Here is a 13,194-nt window from a genome sequence, read left to right on the forward strand (position 1 = left end):
TGAACCCAAGGACAACTGTTACCTCTTCTCTTAAAAAATGGTAATGGTGGCAGTAGTGGGATGGTGCCAATGTGGATAGTGAGCTTGGATTCGTGGCCTGCTCACACAAATATCACATAGTGATTAAGGGTTGGGTGAATCTCAAAAAATTTGGCGTGGATAAATATCCAAAAGTTTTGTGTAAGATTAAACCCTTCAGGTTTGGGTTGTGCCAAATATACTCTGAAAATGGCTTCTCACACTTCATTCTGCTGCTCTGACAGCCCCGACCAAACCCAACAAGAGCAGAGGTATGTTGAAATTAAAAAAAAAAGAGATAATGGTAAGAATTTTAAAATGTATTATTTATTATTAATCATGTTTATTACAGTAATACCTAACGGCCAGCCAAGAATGGGGACCCATTGTGCTAGGTGCTGTACAAACACACTGGCTGTGCTGCCTTGGGCATATATAGTCTCAGGGACTCATTTACCCCATCTGTAACATGGGGATAAGATGGAGTGGGGAGGCAGTGAAGAGGAATTAGAGTCTGTGCAGCACTTTGAAGTCAACAGGCACAACCCGCTGATGGATTTCCGGCCAGGCCAGTGGATAATAATTTCTGTCCTTGCAAAATGATAATCATAAGAATATAGGGCCTGATTCTCAGCTGCTGTTATAAAGCATGGCTTTGTTGAAAGCCCAGATGCACAAAGGTACTTGGGCACCTAAGCCCCAGTTTTGGCTGCGCTGCGATCCACAAAACTCCCACCAAACCCTAATCCAGACACCTACGTGTTCAGGATAAGAGCTCCCAAAGTGCCCATGTTTCAGACTCTGGCCTCACCTGCTGCTGTCTCCCTCTAGGCCTGTGGCTGCTTATCTGCAGCCTAAGCCCCACAGGGATCCATGAACCGGGTGATTCATGAACCAAAGGGATTCATGAACAACAGTTGTCTGGCTATGGCCTGTGGATAATCCAAGTCTTGCAAATGTATCTTAACATTTCACAAGCTGGTCAAAAATATTTCCAATTTTGATGGCACTTCAGAATGAATGGGGTTCATTTTCCCCGGTTTTTCAACAAGCTCTAATATTTATTTGCAGCCAGGAGCCAGACTCTGCTATGCAGCAGCTTCGCCCACCCGTCTTACCCTCTGCTGTTAGGCTGCTGTGGCAGCAGCCAGAGCTGCTGGAGCACTGCTCTCGTAGAGAGGATACCAGCCCCTCCAGCTCTTCCAGTCTGCTCAGCAGATCCTTGATGTCAGGGGCAGCTGCACAGCCACAAGCCCGGCGGGGGATGTTGATGCGGTGTGTGAAGACAATCTGGTTCCCCTCATTCACCGTGTGCTCCTGGTAGGTCTTGCTTGGCTCAACCTGGGGCTTCAGGTCTGTATCCTCATTAGCTGAGTCCAAGTCCACAGAGCAGAGGGAGCCCATGGGTACATTAATGTTGTAGACGTGGTTAAAGACCACAGACTGGTTATCCTCTGGCAAGGTCACGTTTAACCCGGTCTCCCGCTTCTGACGGATAATTCTCTTGATGAGCCCACCGTTGACATGGTGGTGTAGCAAAGCTATGATGGCACAGGTCAAAACCTGCATGGGAAGCCCCATGGTGATATTCGGCTCCTTTGGGACACTGTTGGTTCCTCAATGCCGTTTTGCTTTCACAGTCCGGAGAAGAATTTGGAGAGCCAGCTCCAAACAAAATTCTATTTCTCTTCTCTTCCTGCTGTACTTTCCCCCTATAACAACAATGAAAGTTGCACAGAACGAGTTACCACTGCACCTCCCAATTAAAGATCCACAATACTGAAAGCAGGGAGGCCTGATAAAGAGTTCAGGTGCACCACTGCTGACATCAAGAGCCAGTCAGCTTCAAGTCACTGAGCTTGCATTTAAACACCACCACAATCCATCCCCTTCCATCCAAGACCCTGGTGCACTTGCAAATGAGTCCCCATTTTACAAGTGAACATACCGAGCCATAGACAGTTTAAGTGATTCACAGGGCCAAGAACGGAAACCAAGACTGCTGACAAAAATTCTACCCACCGGTGCACACATGTAAATTCCATTGCTGACAATGGGCACTGTCCATGTGCACTCGAGGTAAGAATCCGGCCCCCTGAAAGAAGTATTGTGAGCAGTAAGTTTGGGGGCTATTACTGAAGGATACTCTGTTTTTATAAGGGTAAGAAGCAGAACTAATCAAAACACAAAAATCAAGATGATTTCCTTTAAAAACAAATGGAAATTCTACATTTTGATGTCATTCTAGTAAGAAACTAAGAATCCCTCCCTCCTCTCACCCAACAACCAAGTGGTCTCAGCCTAACAAGCATCAGGCCATTTGAGACCTAAATCATGTGTCATCCAGCATGTCACAGCCACTAAGCCCATTTCAACTGTTTCCCTTTATTTACAATTGACTTGGGGGGGTAGAAAGGGGATCAATGTCAAGACTTAATGTGTTTCTTATATAGACCCCCGCAAAGGAATTGGTTTATGGCAGTGAAGTAAATGTGTTCTCAGACGAAGAGTCAAGCTTATGGACTTTGATATCTTCTTCACAGCCACACTGATTTACATCTGCTAAGGATCCAGGCCATCGTATATACTGGGAGAAACAGATATTAGTTCAAGTGTAGCAGGTATCTTGAACTGTGCTGAGCTACATCAATCTCTCGGAAGGGTAGGAGACCAGACAGGTGTGCGGGGGAATAACTGGGAAAAGAAAAAGAAAAGAAAAGAAAAGAAAAGAAAAGAAAGAAAGAAAGAAAGAAAACAAAACCCCTTTGATATACCTGAGCCCTTCAAGAGAAAGAGAAAGCGCCACATTGACACAGGTGCGAACAGGTCTTTTCAGCAACAGGTGACTCCTTTCACCAGGCACCATTTTCCAGTGTCTGATCTTTCATCAGCTATCCATAAAGTACCTACTTTTAGCCACAGCCACCTGGCTGGGCCAGAACAGCCCTTCCTGCATGTCATTCTTTTTTAATTCAGGAGGGGAAAAAAAAAAGATGTTGAGGTGAATTTCAAGTGGGCTGAACTGGAGAGCAGATAAAAAAAAAATAACCGCCCCCCTCTCCCCAATCTTCGTCCATTCAGAATTAGCCCTTCTTCTCTCAGACCGACATACTCAAAGAGCCTGCTAGGCAGGCTATACAATCAGTCCCTAATAAATACCTTAATTTTTGTGTTGCTTTCCACTCCCAGAAAAGTCTTGTTAAATGGATAGATCAGTTGTTGGCCCATGACTGGACGTGGCCTCTCTTACTTTGTGTTGGTAATTCCCCAAACAGCAATAAAGACTCTGATACCCAAGGCTCTGATGGCAATAGATATCAGCTGGGTAACCAGCTTCCATGGCCCTTTGCCTCCCATGAAGTGTAGAGATCAATTTTGTTTCCCCATGCAATTCCGGTGGCTTTTATAACAGGAGGACAAGAATACCCCAGCCTCCTTTATCCAGTTCCATTTTCTGCATAGACAAAGCAGGGCTCCCAAAGAGTGAACTTTATATCTTTTTTATTAGGAAATAAATCAGAACCATAAAAGGTGCAACCGCATCTTATTCTCTGTCTAGTAAACCATTCAGCTTTGAATCATTCTCCAGCACTTTCCCTGTTTGTTCAAAAGTGTTTGAACCCAGCTTCTGTGCTGGAAAAAGTCACCAGGTAAATAATAATAGGGGTGGTCCTGAGCCAGACACTCCCAATGGTTGGTGAAGTTCAGATCTAGATCTACATCTCAATTTGTGACCTAGGCCCATCTGTAAATGGGGCTCCGAGTCATGCAAGTATCCCTACTCAGGATAGTACTTAAAAACAGGCTTATTTCATACTTGTCCTTGAATTCCAGTGAAGTCAGGATTTACGGAGGTGCTTAAGGCCTTTCCTGACTTACACGGCAGTTTCCACTTGAGGATCTCAAAGTGTCTTACAAATGATGAAGCGGAGATCCCAGGTACGCTATGTATTTTACCCCGAGACCTCGATTGTCTCACAAGTTATCTGTTGGTGTTTAGAGTTTCTTGGGAGATGTCTATGTCAGATGTTAGCCATGTCTTGCTCAGTGTATAAGCAAAATTATTGTCCAAATTGACAACAAGATGCTGACGGACAAAAACCTAGCTACATTTAGGAACTGGCTAGTGAAAGGATCAACAACAGAGTGAAGGCTGGGATATAGAAAGGGGTTTTAGGCATGTTGATCTACCGTCTTTCCTGATGTCTTCTGACTAACCTTCAGCTCGCTAGAATGAAGATGACATTATAGGGATATAATATTGACCTGTGTGTATTAGTTTGGAACACGCAGGGAGGCAAGTAGGTGGACATAAGTAACTGGGTTATTAAGCTTGCTGTGATTAGAGCTAAAATCCAGCCTTTAGTATAATTCCTCCCACAAGGCCTCAAAATAATATAACAGGCACCTAATCATAGCAAATAGCCCAGTTCCTTATGTTCCTCTACTTACTCCCATGCATGTTCCAAACTAGTAAACAATACTCACCGGTCAATATTATACCCCTATAATGTCATCCTAATTCTTGTGAGTTTAAGGCTAGTCAGGAAAGTTAGGCATCCAGCTCCTAACAGATTTCAAAAGGTTTGAGCACCTAACTCTCTTAGGCCTCTTGCAAAATCCCAGCCTAAAGGGATATGGATGCAGTCCAATGCCCATTGACCTCAATGGGAGTTGAATATGGCTCTGTGACTGTATTAATTGTGTCTTTGGAATGTGGCTGGAAACTGAAAAACCTGTTTTCTTAGTGGGCCACTGTCACTCCACTGTAGAAGAGTCACAAGATCATATGCAGATTTATTGTAGGTGCCTCAGACCGAATCAATTAAGCCTCCCAGCTGGAGGATGACTCTGGAAGACTTCATCCCTACTGACATCTTTTTGACATTCTTCAGGGGTGGTCTGGAAGAAGCACTCCACGCTGCCTGAGTCATGGTCGTTGTGCTTTGAAGCAGAGCGCAGGATTCCAGTGTATCTCGGCTGATTCAGATCAGGTGTTTCTTGTCTGATCTGACAAGGATCCGGCTTGGGGAGCCGAGTTCCCCACTTGGATCTGAGATCTTTCCTAATCTACCAGGCAATTTCCACATAGTACTTTATAAATTATCTATTTTTTGGCTGGAACAACAAAGGCAACACTCCTTCCTGCAACTCCCACCCTTCAAGCATGTTTATCCAACAGTTCTGGCCACTAGTGACCACCCAGGAACAGACATCTAAAAAGGGAAAGATGTAAGCCAAGCAACCTGCAGCATTTGCTCTTTGTTTTCCTCCCTCAATCCCCCTCTATGATGTTTCTTGTTGCTATACAAGTCAGCATCCAAAAGTTACAGACATATAATCCAGTGTAGATATCTCCTAAATATTTCTCACTATAGACCTCAAGGGTTGAAATATTTTAATGTACGGCAGGTTATAAAGCTTGAAAGAGTTTGCAAAAGAGGGCCCAGATGCAACAGCCCTTATTCACCAAGTGCTCAATCCTGCCCTAATGCCAACAAAAAAACTCGACAATGATTAGGTACCTGGTGGGTTGACCCCCACAGCCCATCATGCTGACTAATACTGTTTCATTGTTTCTTTATGCTCCCTCATCTGTCTTTCTGTCTCCACTTGCTGTCTCTGCTTGGGTATGTCTACTCGAGCTGCAGTCACACCTTGTGATTGCAGCGTAGCCATACCCTGAATCTTATGAGTACAGGTTAGCAATCAAGCCCTTGATCGGTGACCTTTAGCAGAACCATCTGTCATAAATATTCTAAGTGTATTATTTTTGTCACTCGTTACCTTAGCTCTAGACACAGTACATCTGAAAAAAACAACCACCAGGAATGCAGTTTGCATTTTTACATGTTTTTTATTAAAGATAATAATTAGGCTTCTTAGCTCAAATGTAATGAAATAGGACAAACATTTTGTTTCTGATTGGGAAAATAATCCCATCTGGATTGCAGGGTTATTTTTTCTTTTCCCTTTCTTCCCATTCTTCACTAGTCCATATACTTTGCTGCAGACTTCATCCAGCTAACATATAGTAGAATCATGAAAAATAGCCACCACAATACAAAATGCATTATAGGCATAATTCTCTTTTGTGGTCTACATTGTGGGCTAGACTAATGCCTAGTCTACACTTGTTTTGCATACAGAAATCCCATTGATGTAATTTAGGATTTCTGCATGGAAAAAATGTGATGTGTAAGGACCAGGATTTTGGCCTAAAGCAATTGGTGGGGGAGGGGAAAAGGGAAGAAAAATATACGGCATAGGAAATACGAGGCAGAATATTTTCTAACAAGACCATCTTCTTAGAGACGAGCTCTTTAGGGTTAGGTATGAATAAACCTGAGCCAGTATCTTAGCCTCTGATTAGGTTGGATATACCAGTCTAGAGATCTTGGAATAGCTTGACAAACAGGCATCGGCTTATAGCACCCAGCCTGAGTCAAAGACTAATGTCAGATAAACACACACTGGGCCTGATTCTCCTCTGACACTATTTTCACAGTAGTATTACTCCACTGACTTCAGTGCTCAGTCCAGCCCATTGCTCGTAAAGCTGACAACATTGCTGAACTGATCAAAGCCATTCTCTTTACTTCATACTGAGTCAGATTTTCCTGGCCTGGGGTCAAATTTCCAAAAGCACTTAAGTGACTTCGAGACTAATTCTCATTTACTTAAATGCCTAAGCCGAAGGAGCTTTTGAAAATGTTACTCCTAACATCCATGACCGGCAACTAAGCCACCAGGATTGAGGGTGCAGGAGGAGTTAAAACAGAATCCTCTATTTCAGACCCTCTCTACTGGTAGGCTGAAGATATTGCATAAAGATTTAACAAGAGAGTTGCCGTGGCAGTAGCGTTGTGCAGAAGATGGCAGAGAGTCACTGCGGATCATTTTGTTTTTCAAGGAAGCCATAAGATTAAGTGCGACAGTACCTGACCCAGAAGTTACACCAGCCTAAGCTATTGCCTCAACATCACACTGTTAGAGCCTTGGACATATGCTTTAGGAATTAAGTGAATTGCAGCCAGGCATTCAGAATACAGAGCAGAGGCCATGACCAGAGTCCTGGTTTTTAACTTAGGCGGAGGGAAGGCTAAAGCAACTATTAACATGCAACTGGACTAGCTGACGCAATGAAGCACGGTAGAGGCAGCAGAGTTAGCCTCTGGTGGAGGATGAAGAAGCTTCCATCAGTTTCAAACTAACCCCTTTGGCTGACTCAGAATTACTATTGATAGGGTTCAGAAGAAAATACGCACACTTCCCATGAAAGAATGACTTGTTGACATTTGATAATTATGAGAAAAGAAATGGGGGAAATGCCTGAAGAAACACTCCATAAAATATTGATCGCCATCAATGAATAATAAATAATAATAATAATATATGATGGAAGGGAGATGGACTCTCCATAATACCAAGAAAAACAGCACTTTTCTTTTACATAGCAGCACCTTACCTCTGAGGATCTCAAAGCATTGTATTTTTTTGGTTGTTGAAAGCTGAATTTTTTTCACTTTTTTAAACATAGGAAACCTATGTTTTTAAGTGAAAATGGAAACAATATTTATGATGATTGCAGAACCCAGGAGTCCTGACTCCCAGTGGCTGCTAAGGAAACACAATCTATTAATATTTTCCAAAAAAGAAATTAGTTGGAAGCTACCAGGTTTGAAGAGAAATTTATGGTCTCATAGCTTATAATTCTAGAGAATCTTTTGGTTCATTCTGTAAATTCAGAAGGAGTGGCAGGACCGTCAGAGGATTTCTGGACACATGGCGATATAAGTATAGGAAAAAGAACATTGTGTGGTTTTAATCAAGGCAGATTGCAGCGGGTGAGGAACTGTAGGAGGTAACAAATCCCTCTGCGGCGCCTGCACTGAAGAAGGCAAAACCTGAGACGATTTCTTCAGACACCTGCCACATGTCACAATAGGGAAATTAAATTCACAGATGTGCACACATACATTTAGACCCATGCTGACACTGTCACCATCCCGAGAGGATGGGAACAAATAGTGTCAACATATTTTATATTTCTGCATGTTTTGTTAAAATCTAGAGTGAAAACATTGGGCTAGATCGTCAGCTGGCATAGAGCTGGTTACACATATTCTGTGGCACCCCTTGGCATAGGAAGCATAAAATGGTGCACTTTGTACTCTGCTAACTGCTGACTCCATAGCAGCCCTCTGAGGGTTATCAGGACTCAGGGCTTCTCAAACGTGCACCAGGGGCTAATTTGGCCCCCAGTTACCCCAAGGATTGGGGTGCATAGAAGTGGCCAGCTGTGAGCATTGGTGTCCCTGGTTTGTGGTGTCCTTGTCTCTCTGTCTCTTTCCACCAGACAGGCACAGAAGACTCATACTAGGAATTGCCCTGCTCTGGGATATTTTCCCTTTCGGGACTTGGGGAAATGGTAAAGCTCAGGCACTTTCTAATGTGGTGCGAGTGACCTCATTCCCAAGGATTAGCAACTGAAAAGTGGCTGCCAGGGTGGATTTTCACAAGGAAGAGCTTCAAAAGCCTCAACCCAACTAAAGGAAATCTGCTAATATCACGGCTGTGCCAGGGCCCTTGACCTTGCATCATCTTCTCGAGCACAGGTAGGCCAGGGAGTAGAGGGTATTGAAATGTTTTAAAGCATGTAAGATGTAGCCAGGCAACAAGTGAACAGTTTCTGAACTAATCACGTCTCCTCATTGCTGCTGTACATTTAAGCCTAGAAAAATACTCTCTCTTTCCACTCGAGATGCCAAAAGGCCTAAGAACCTAGTGGGAAATCCTCAGTGAAAAGCAGGCTAAATGAAATCACTCCAGGGAGCTGAAATGATCATTTGTAACAACAGTCCTTGACTACCTCTGTACTGCAGCCTCCCAAGAGCGTGGGAGGAGTACTACCAATGCAAAACCATTGCATCTTTTCCTTTGGCTGCCATCTGATTTGTTCTGAAGGGGAAGGTTTTTAAGAAGGATGATTCAAGCCACTTCAGAAAGTCTTAGTGAGTTATGGACCATAAGGATGTAGTGAAATTGTGTGCAGTCACATAGCTCAGCATCCAGCAGCTCCCAATGTTCTCACTGGGAATCTCTGGCTGCTGAGTTATTTAGAATAGCCAGTAATTAGTCCTTCTACCCTATGGAAAACTCTTACACTGTGTTGAATCTCCAGAGTCCAGAGAGGAAAAAGGGAAAGCAACAGTGTGTGTGTGAGAGAGAAATAGTGATTCCCACACTCAGAAAAGTTCTATCTATATATTGATCAGTCTGTAATGTTACACCCCATATTCCTCACAGAAATATGGTTATGATATGAATATGGCCTAACTAAGATATATTTTTACAACTGTGTGTGTATTTGGGGGAGGCACACCAGACAATGGGCCATCACAGCCTTGATGAGCCATTAGGAGGGAACGATAAGACTGCAAAGATACTAATCTCCCGCCTTCGTCAGAGGCATCCTGGGACATAGCTGTGACACTCCCAGGTGAGGTGGTCCTGTCACCTGATACAAAATACCACTTTGGACATTGCTGGTATTTTTCCTCTGTAGGGGAATGGGAATCAAACAAAGGATTCCCGCTTTAGGTAAATTCTTTTTTAAGGGCTGGGGAGGAAGTTGATAGGAACTCTCCTCCATTGCGTACCCAAGAAGCACTGCTGAAAGAACCTGGATGGACAAAGGAACTAACCTGAAGGGAAAGGCAGGGGTGAGTCTAGACTGAGACAGGGATCAAGTCTGCAAGAAAAAATAACTGGAACTCTAAGCTACTGAAACTCTGCAACTTACCTAAAACAACATTAAGGATAAGAAATTACTTCTTGAAACCAGTCTCTTTAAGATCTTAAGCTTAGTGTGTGTGTTTTGTTTTATTTACTCAGTAATCTGCTTTGTTCTGTTTGCTATCCCTTTTAAGTACTTAAAATCTGCCTTTTATAGTTAATAAATTTGGTTTGTTTATTATTAAACTAGGTTTGTGCAATTTCTAACGGGGGGGGCAATAAGTTGTGCATATCTCTCTTCACATTGAGGGAAAGGGTAAATTTTTATTAGCTTGTGCTGTGAAAATCTTTCTATACAGCACAAGACAGTATTATTTTGGGTTTATTCCCCAAAAGGGGTGTGGCCGTGAGTGCTGGGTGAATCCTGTCACACAGAGCTGACTTCAGTCTGTGCCTGCAGCTGGGTATGGCCCTACCTGTGTGTGTGTGTGCTGCAAGAGGCTGGAGAGCCTAATTCAGCAAAACCAGGAGAGGGAATCCAGACTGGTGGAGCAGGAGGGGCTCAGTGAAACCCCAGTACATCAGGTGGCACCTTAAAGGGGGGCAACTCATCACAAGGTCCATCAATTCCTATTAGCCAGGATAGGCAGGGATGGTGTCGCTAGCCTCTGTTTGCCAGAAGCTGGGAATGGGCGACAGGGGATGGATCACTTGAGGATTACCTGTTCTGTTCATGCCCTCTGGGGCACCTGACATTGGTCACTGCTGGAAGAGAGGATACTGGCTAGACGGACCTTTGGTCTGACCCACTATGGCCGTTCTTATGTTCTTAACCTATATTTAACCAAGGGTAGTTCTTTGTTCGCCATACAGCAACTGGACCACACAAAAAAGGTTTGGTTTTCCACTTCCTACAACCTGATGGGCCTAGTTCTTTAGATCAAGCAATATAGACAGATGCTTTGGAGCTAGACAGTTTGAGTTCTATCTCTGTGGACATCATCATCAAGTAACTCTCTTAGGGTTGTCCATCACGCCCACCAAATACTCTAGACAGGTATTTGGTCCACTATTTGTAAATAAAAGAGAGAAACCTGATTGGAAATCCCAGATCCAAAGAATCCAAGATTGTGGATCCAGATTCAATGGCCCCCTTCCTTCTAATGGACAGGAAGCGAAAGGCCAGATCTGAAGGCCCTCAAAACGAAGCTCCAAATGTGTAGATTGAATCCATCTCTAGAAATTCAGTTTGCAGAAGAGTTCTTACTTTGAAGAGAAATCCATAAGGAATGAAAAGCGGGAGAGAACGCCCTCCAGTTTTCTGCTTATCAGAACACCACATCAGGCACTGTCACATTGAAATGCAGGCGGCAGCCAGTTGGAAGGAAATTATATTTTCTCAGTTTAGGCAAGGATGTCACATGCCATTATGTTATCAAGTATCATCTTGGATTAAGCCCCAAATCAGCCAACACTCTCTCAGATGTGGTGACCCATTTGTGGAATAATGAGTCAAAAAGCATTGCCGTATGAGGTGATTTTCATGAAGTGGCACACAGTGGATCCAGCTGCATCAGACAGGACACAAGAAAAGCTTGGCCTCACATCTTCATGGTTACACAAGCTAAAAAGCAGGACATGCTAAGACCAAGAAACATAGCTCTGAGCTTGCCCTGGGCACTAACATGGGGCAGAAACACAGGGACATGAGGAAAGCAGTTGGGAAAAAAAGAAGAATGGATGAAAAATTCATTCACTTAACTAAAGCGATGGGGGGCTGAAACTGCAAGGCCCCCTGTGGGCCCTTAATTCCTGTTATTCCTAGAATATTTCAATGATGTCTAGAGACCCCATAGAAAAGACACTTCCCTGTTCCAAAGAGCTTGCAGTCACAATGGACAAGGAAAGTATTATTACTCCCATTTGAAAGATGGAGAACTGAGGCACACAGAGACCTAGAGCATGTCTACACTGCCCTGCAGTTTGGACTCTGGGGGTGTGAACTGCAGCATGCACCAAAGAGCTGTGCTGTAACTCCTCAGTGTGGATGCTGCAGGTAAAAACTTAAAGGTCCTGAGTTTGCACTGACATAGTCCTCTACAAACAGAAGTATGAGTGTGAACTAGGGACCTCTAAAAGTTTGTGCCCACAGCATCCACATGGGGGAGTTAGAGCGCAGCACTTTGATGCACGCTGCAGTTCACACCCCTGTAGTAAGTACAAACTGCGGGGCAGTGTAGAAATGCCCTAAGTGAATTACCCAAGGCAATGCAAGTCTCTGACAAAGCTGGAAATAGACCCAGGTGTCTTCAGTCTTACTCCAGTACATTAAAACACAAGACCACCCTTTCTGTCTTGCAGCTGAGGTCTCAGCCTCCTACAGGAGGCACTCAGAACCTCTCAGTATCAAGCCCAAGTTCTATGACCTCATTTTCATGTTCCTGCCTTTACAGCTTAAATAGCTCTTATTTGAAGGACAAATTGAGGCTTTTGTTTGATGTGGATAAATGTCTGCAATGAAGGGCTTTGGCTACGTCCTGCAGTCATCTGTTTCACATCTCACTTTGGCACAGCTCTTACTGACCCACATGGTCACATTTATAAAGGTCCTCCTTAACAACTCCCAGATCTTGTCCATTTTCCATGGACAGCATGGAAAATGATTTGCACCCTCAATTTGTGATTAATTTTTGTGCAGCAAAGGAGGTGTTTTATGTGCAAAATGCATGCACCGTAAACGTTGGTGGTGCAATTATGGAAACCCCATTCCTTCCAAAATGACTTTGAGGACCTCCTATGTGGGCAGTCTTTCTCAACGACCAGTCTCTGGGCTGGCACCGGTCCCTGAGATCTCCCTGACACAGTTTAGGAAGGCAGCAACTGTGTCCCTGGTATCAAAAATGTTGAGAAACTCTGTGCTAGTGCACTTCAGATAAACAAAGGAAGCTGTGGGAGGCTATAAATAGGCCCTGATGTTTATTGCTCCCAGGGTCTAGGGTGACCAGATGTCCCAATTTTATAGGGACAGTCCCAAATTTTGGGGTCTTTTTCTTATATAAGTTCCTATTACCCCCCACCCCCGTCCTGATTTTTCACACTTGCTGTCTGGTCACCCTACCAGGGTCCAAACCCAGCCTCCATATCAGAGAGTAGCAATATGATAGTAGTAAACAAACTCGTTTTGACCGATCAACTGCCTGGGATCTTGTTCTAAGTGCAGCTCAGCTGGACCTGAGGATTAAGCTCCTAAACTCTGGGCACCGGATAATATTTGTCCTTCCTCGCACTGGGCTGTACTTATGCTCCCAGCCCTCCACCACTGGATTCTATTCATCCCCCTCTCCTAAGGCAAAAGGCACAGAAGGCTTTAGGCACACAACTCTGGCTTTCTATGGGAGTTGGGCAGTTAGCTGCTCTTTCTGCAGCTGAAAATCTCCC

The 13,194-nt window shown here is 43.9% G+C and overlaps 1 protein-coding gene across 8 annotated transcripts in view; it reads right to left on the bottom strand.

The window, feature by feature from the left end:
* The window catches only part of TNC (tenascin C), a 91,597-nt gene that overhangs the window by 54,478 nt on the left and 23,925 nt on the right, over positions 1-13,194 (bottom strand). For all 8 annotated transcript variants that reach the window (XM_074973769.1, XM_074973762.1, XM_074973763.1 and 5 more), the window contains exon 2: positions 1,137-1,730. In XM_074973769.1, coding sequence (XP_074829870.1) covers positions 1,137-1,599 — 463 coding nt within the window. In that variant the 5' untranslated portion in view covers positions 1,600-1,730. The remainder of the gene's footprint in view (positions 1-1,136; positions 1,731-13,194) is intronic.

This window comes from Natator depressus, chromosome 16 (genome assembly GCF_965152275.1).
Source record: "Natator depressus isolate rNatDep1 chromosome 16, rNatDep2.hap1, whole genome shotgun sequence".
In the NCBI taxonomy this organism is placed as follows: domain Eukaryota; kingdom Metazoa; phylum Chordata; order Testudines; family Cheloniidae; genus Natator; species Natator depressus.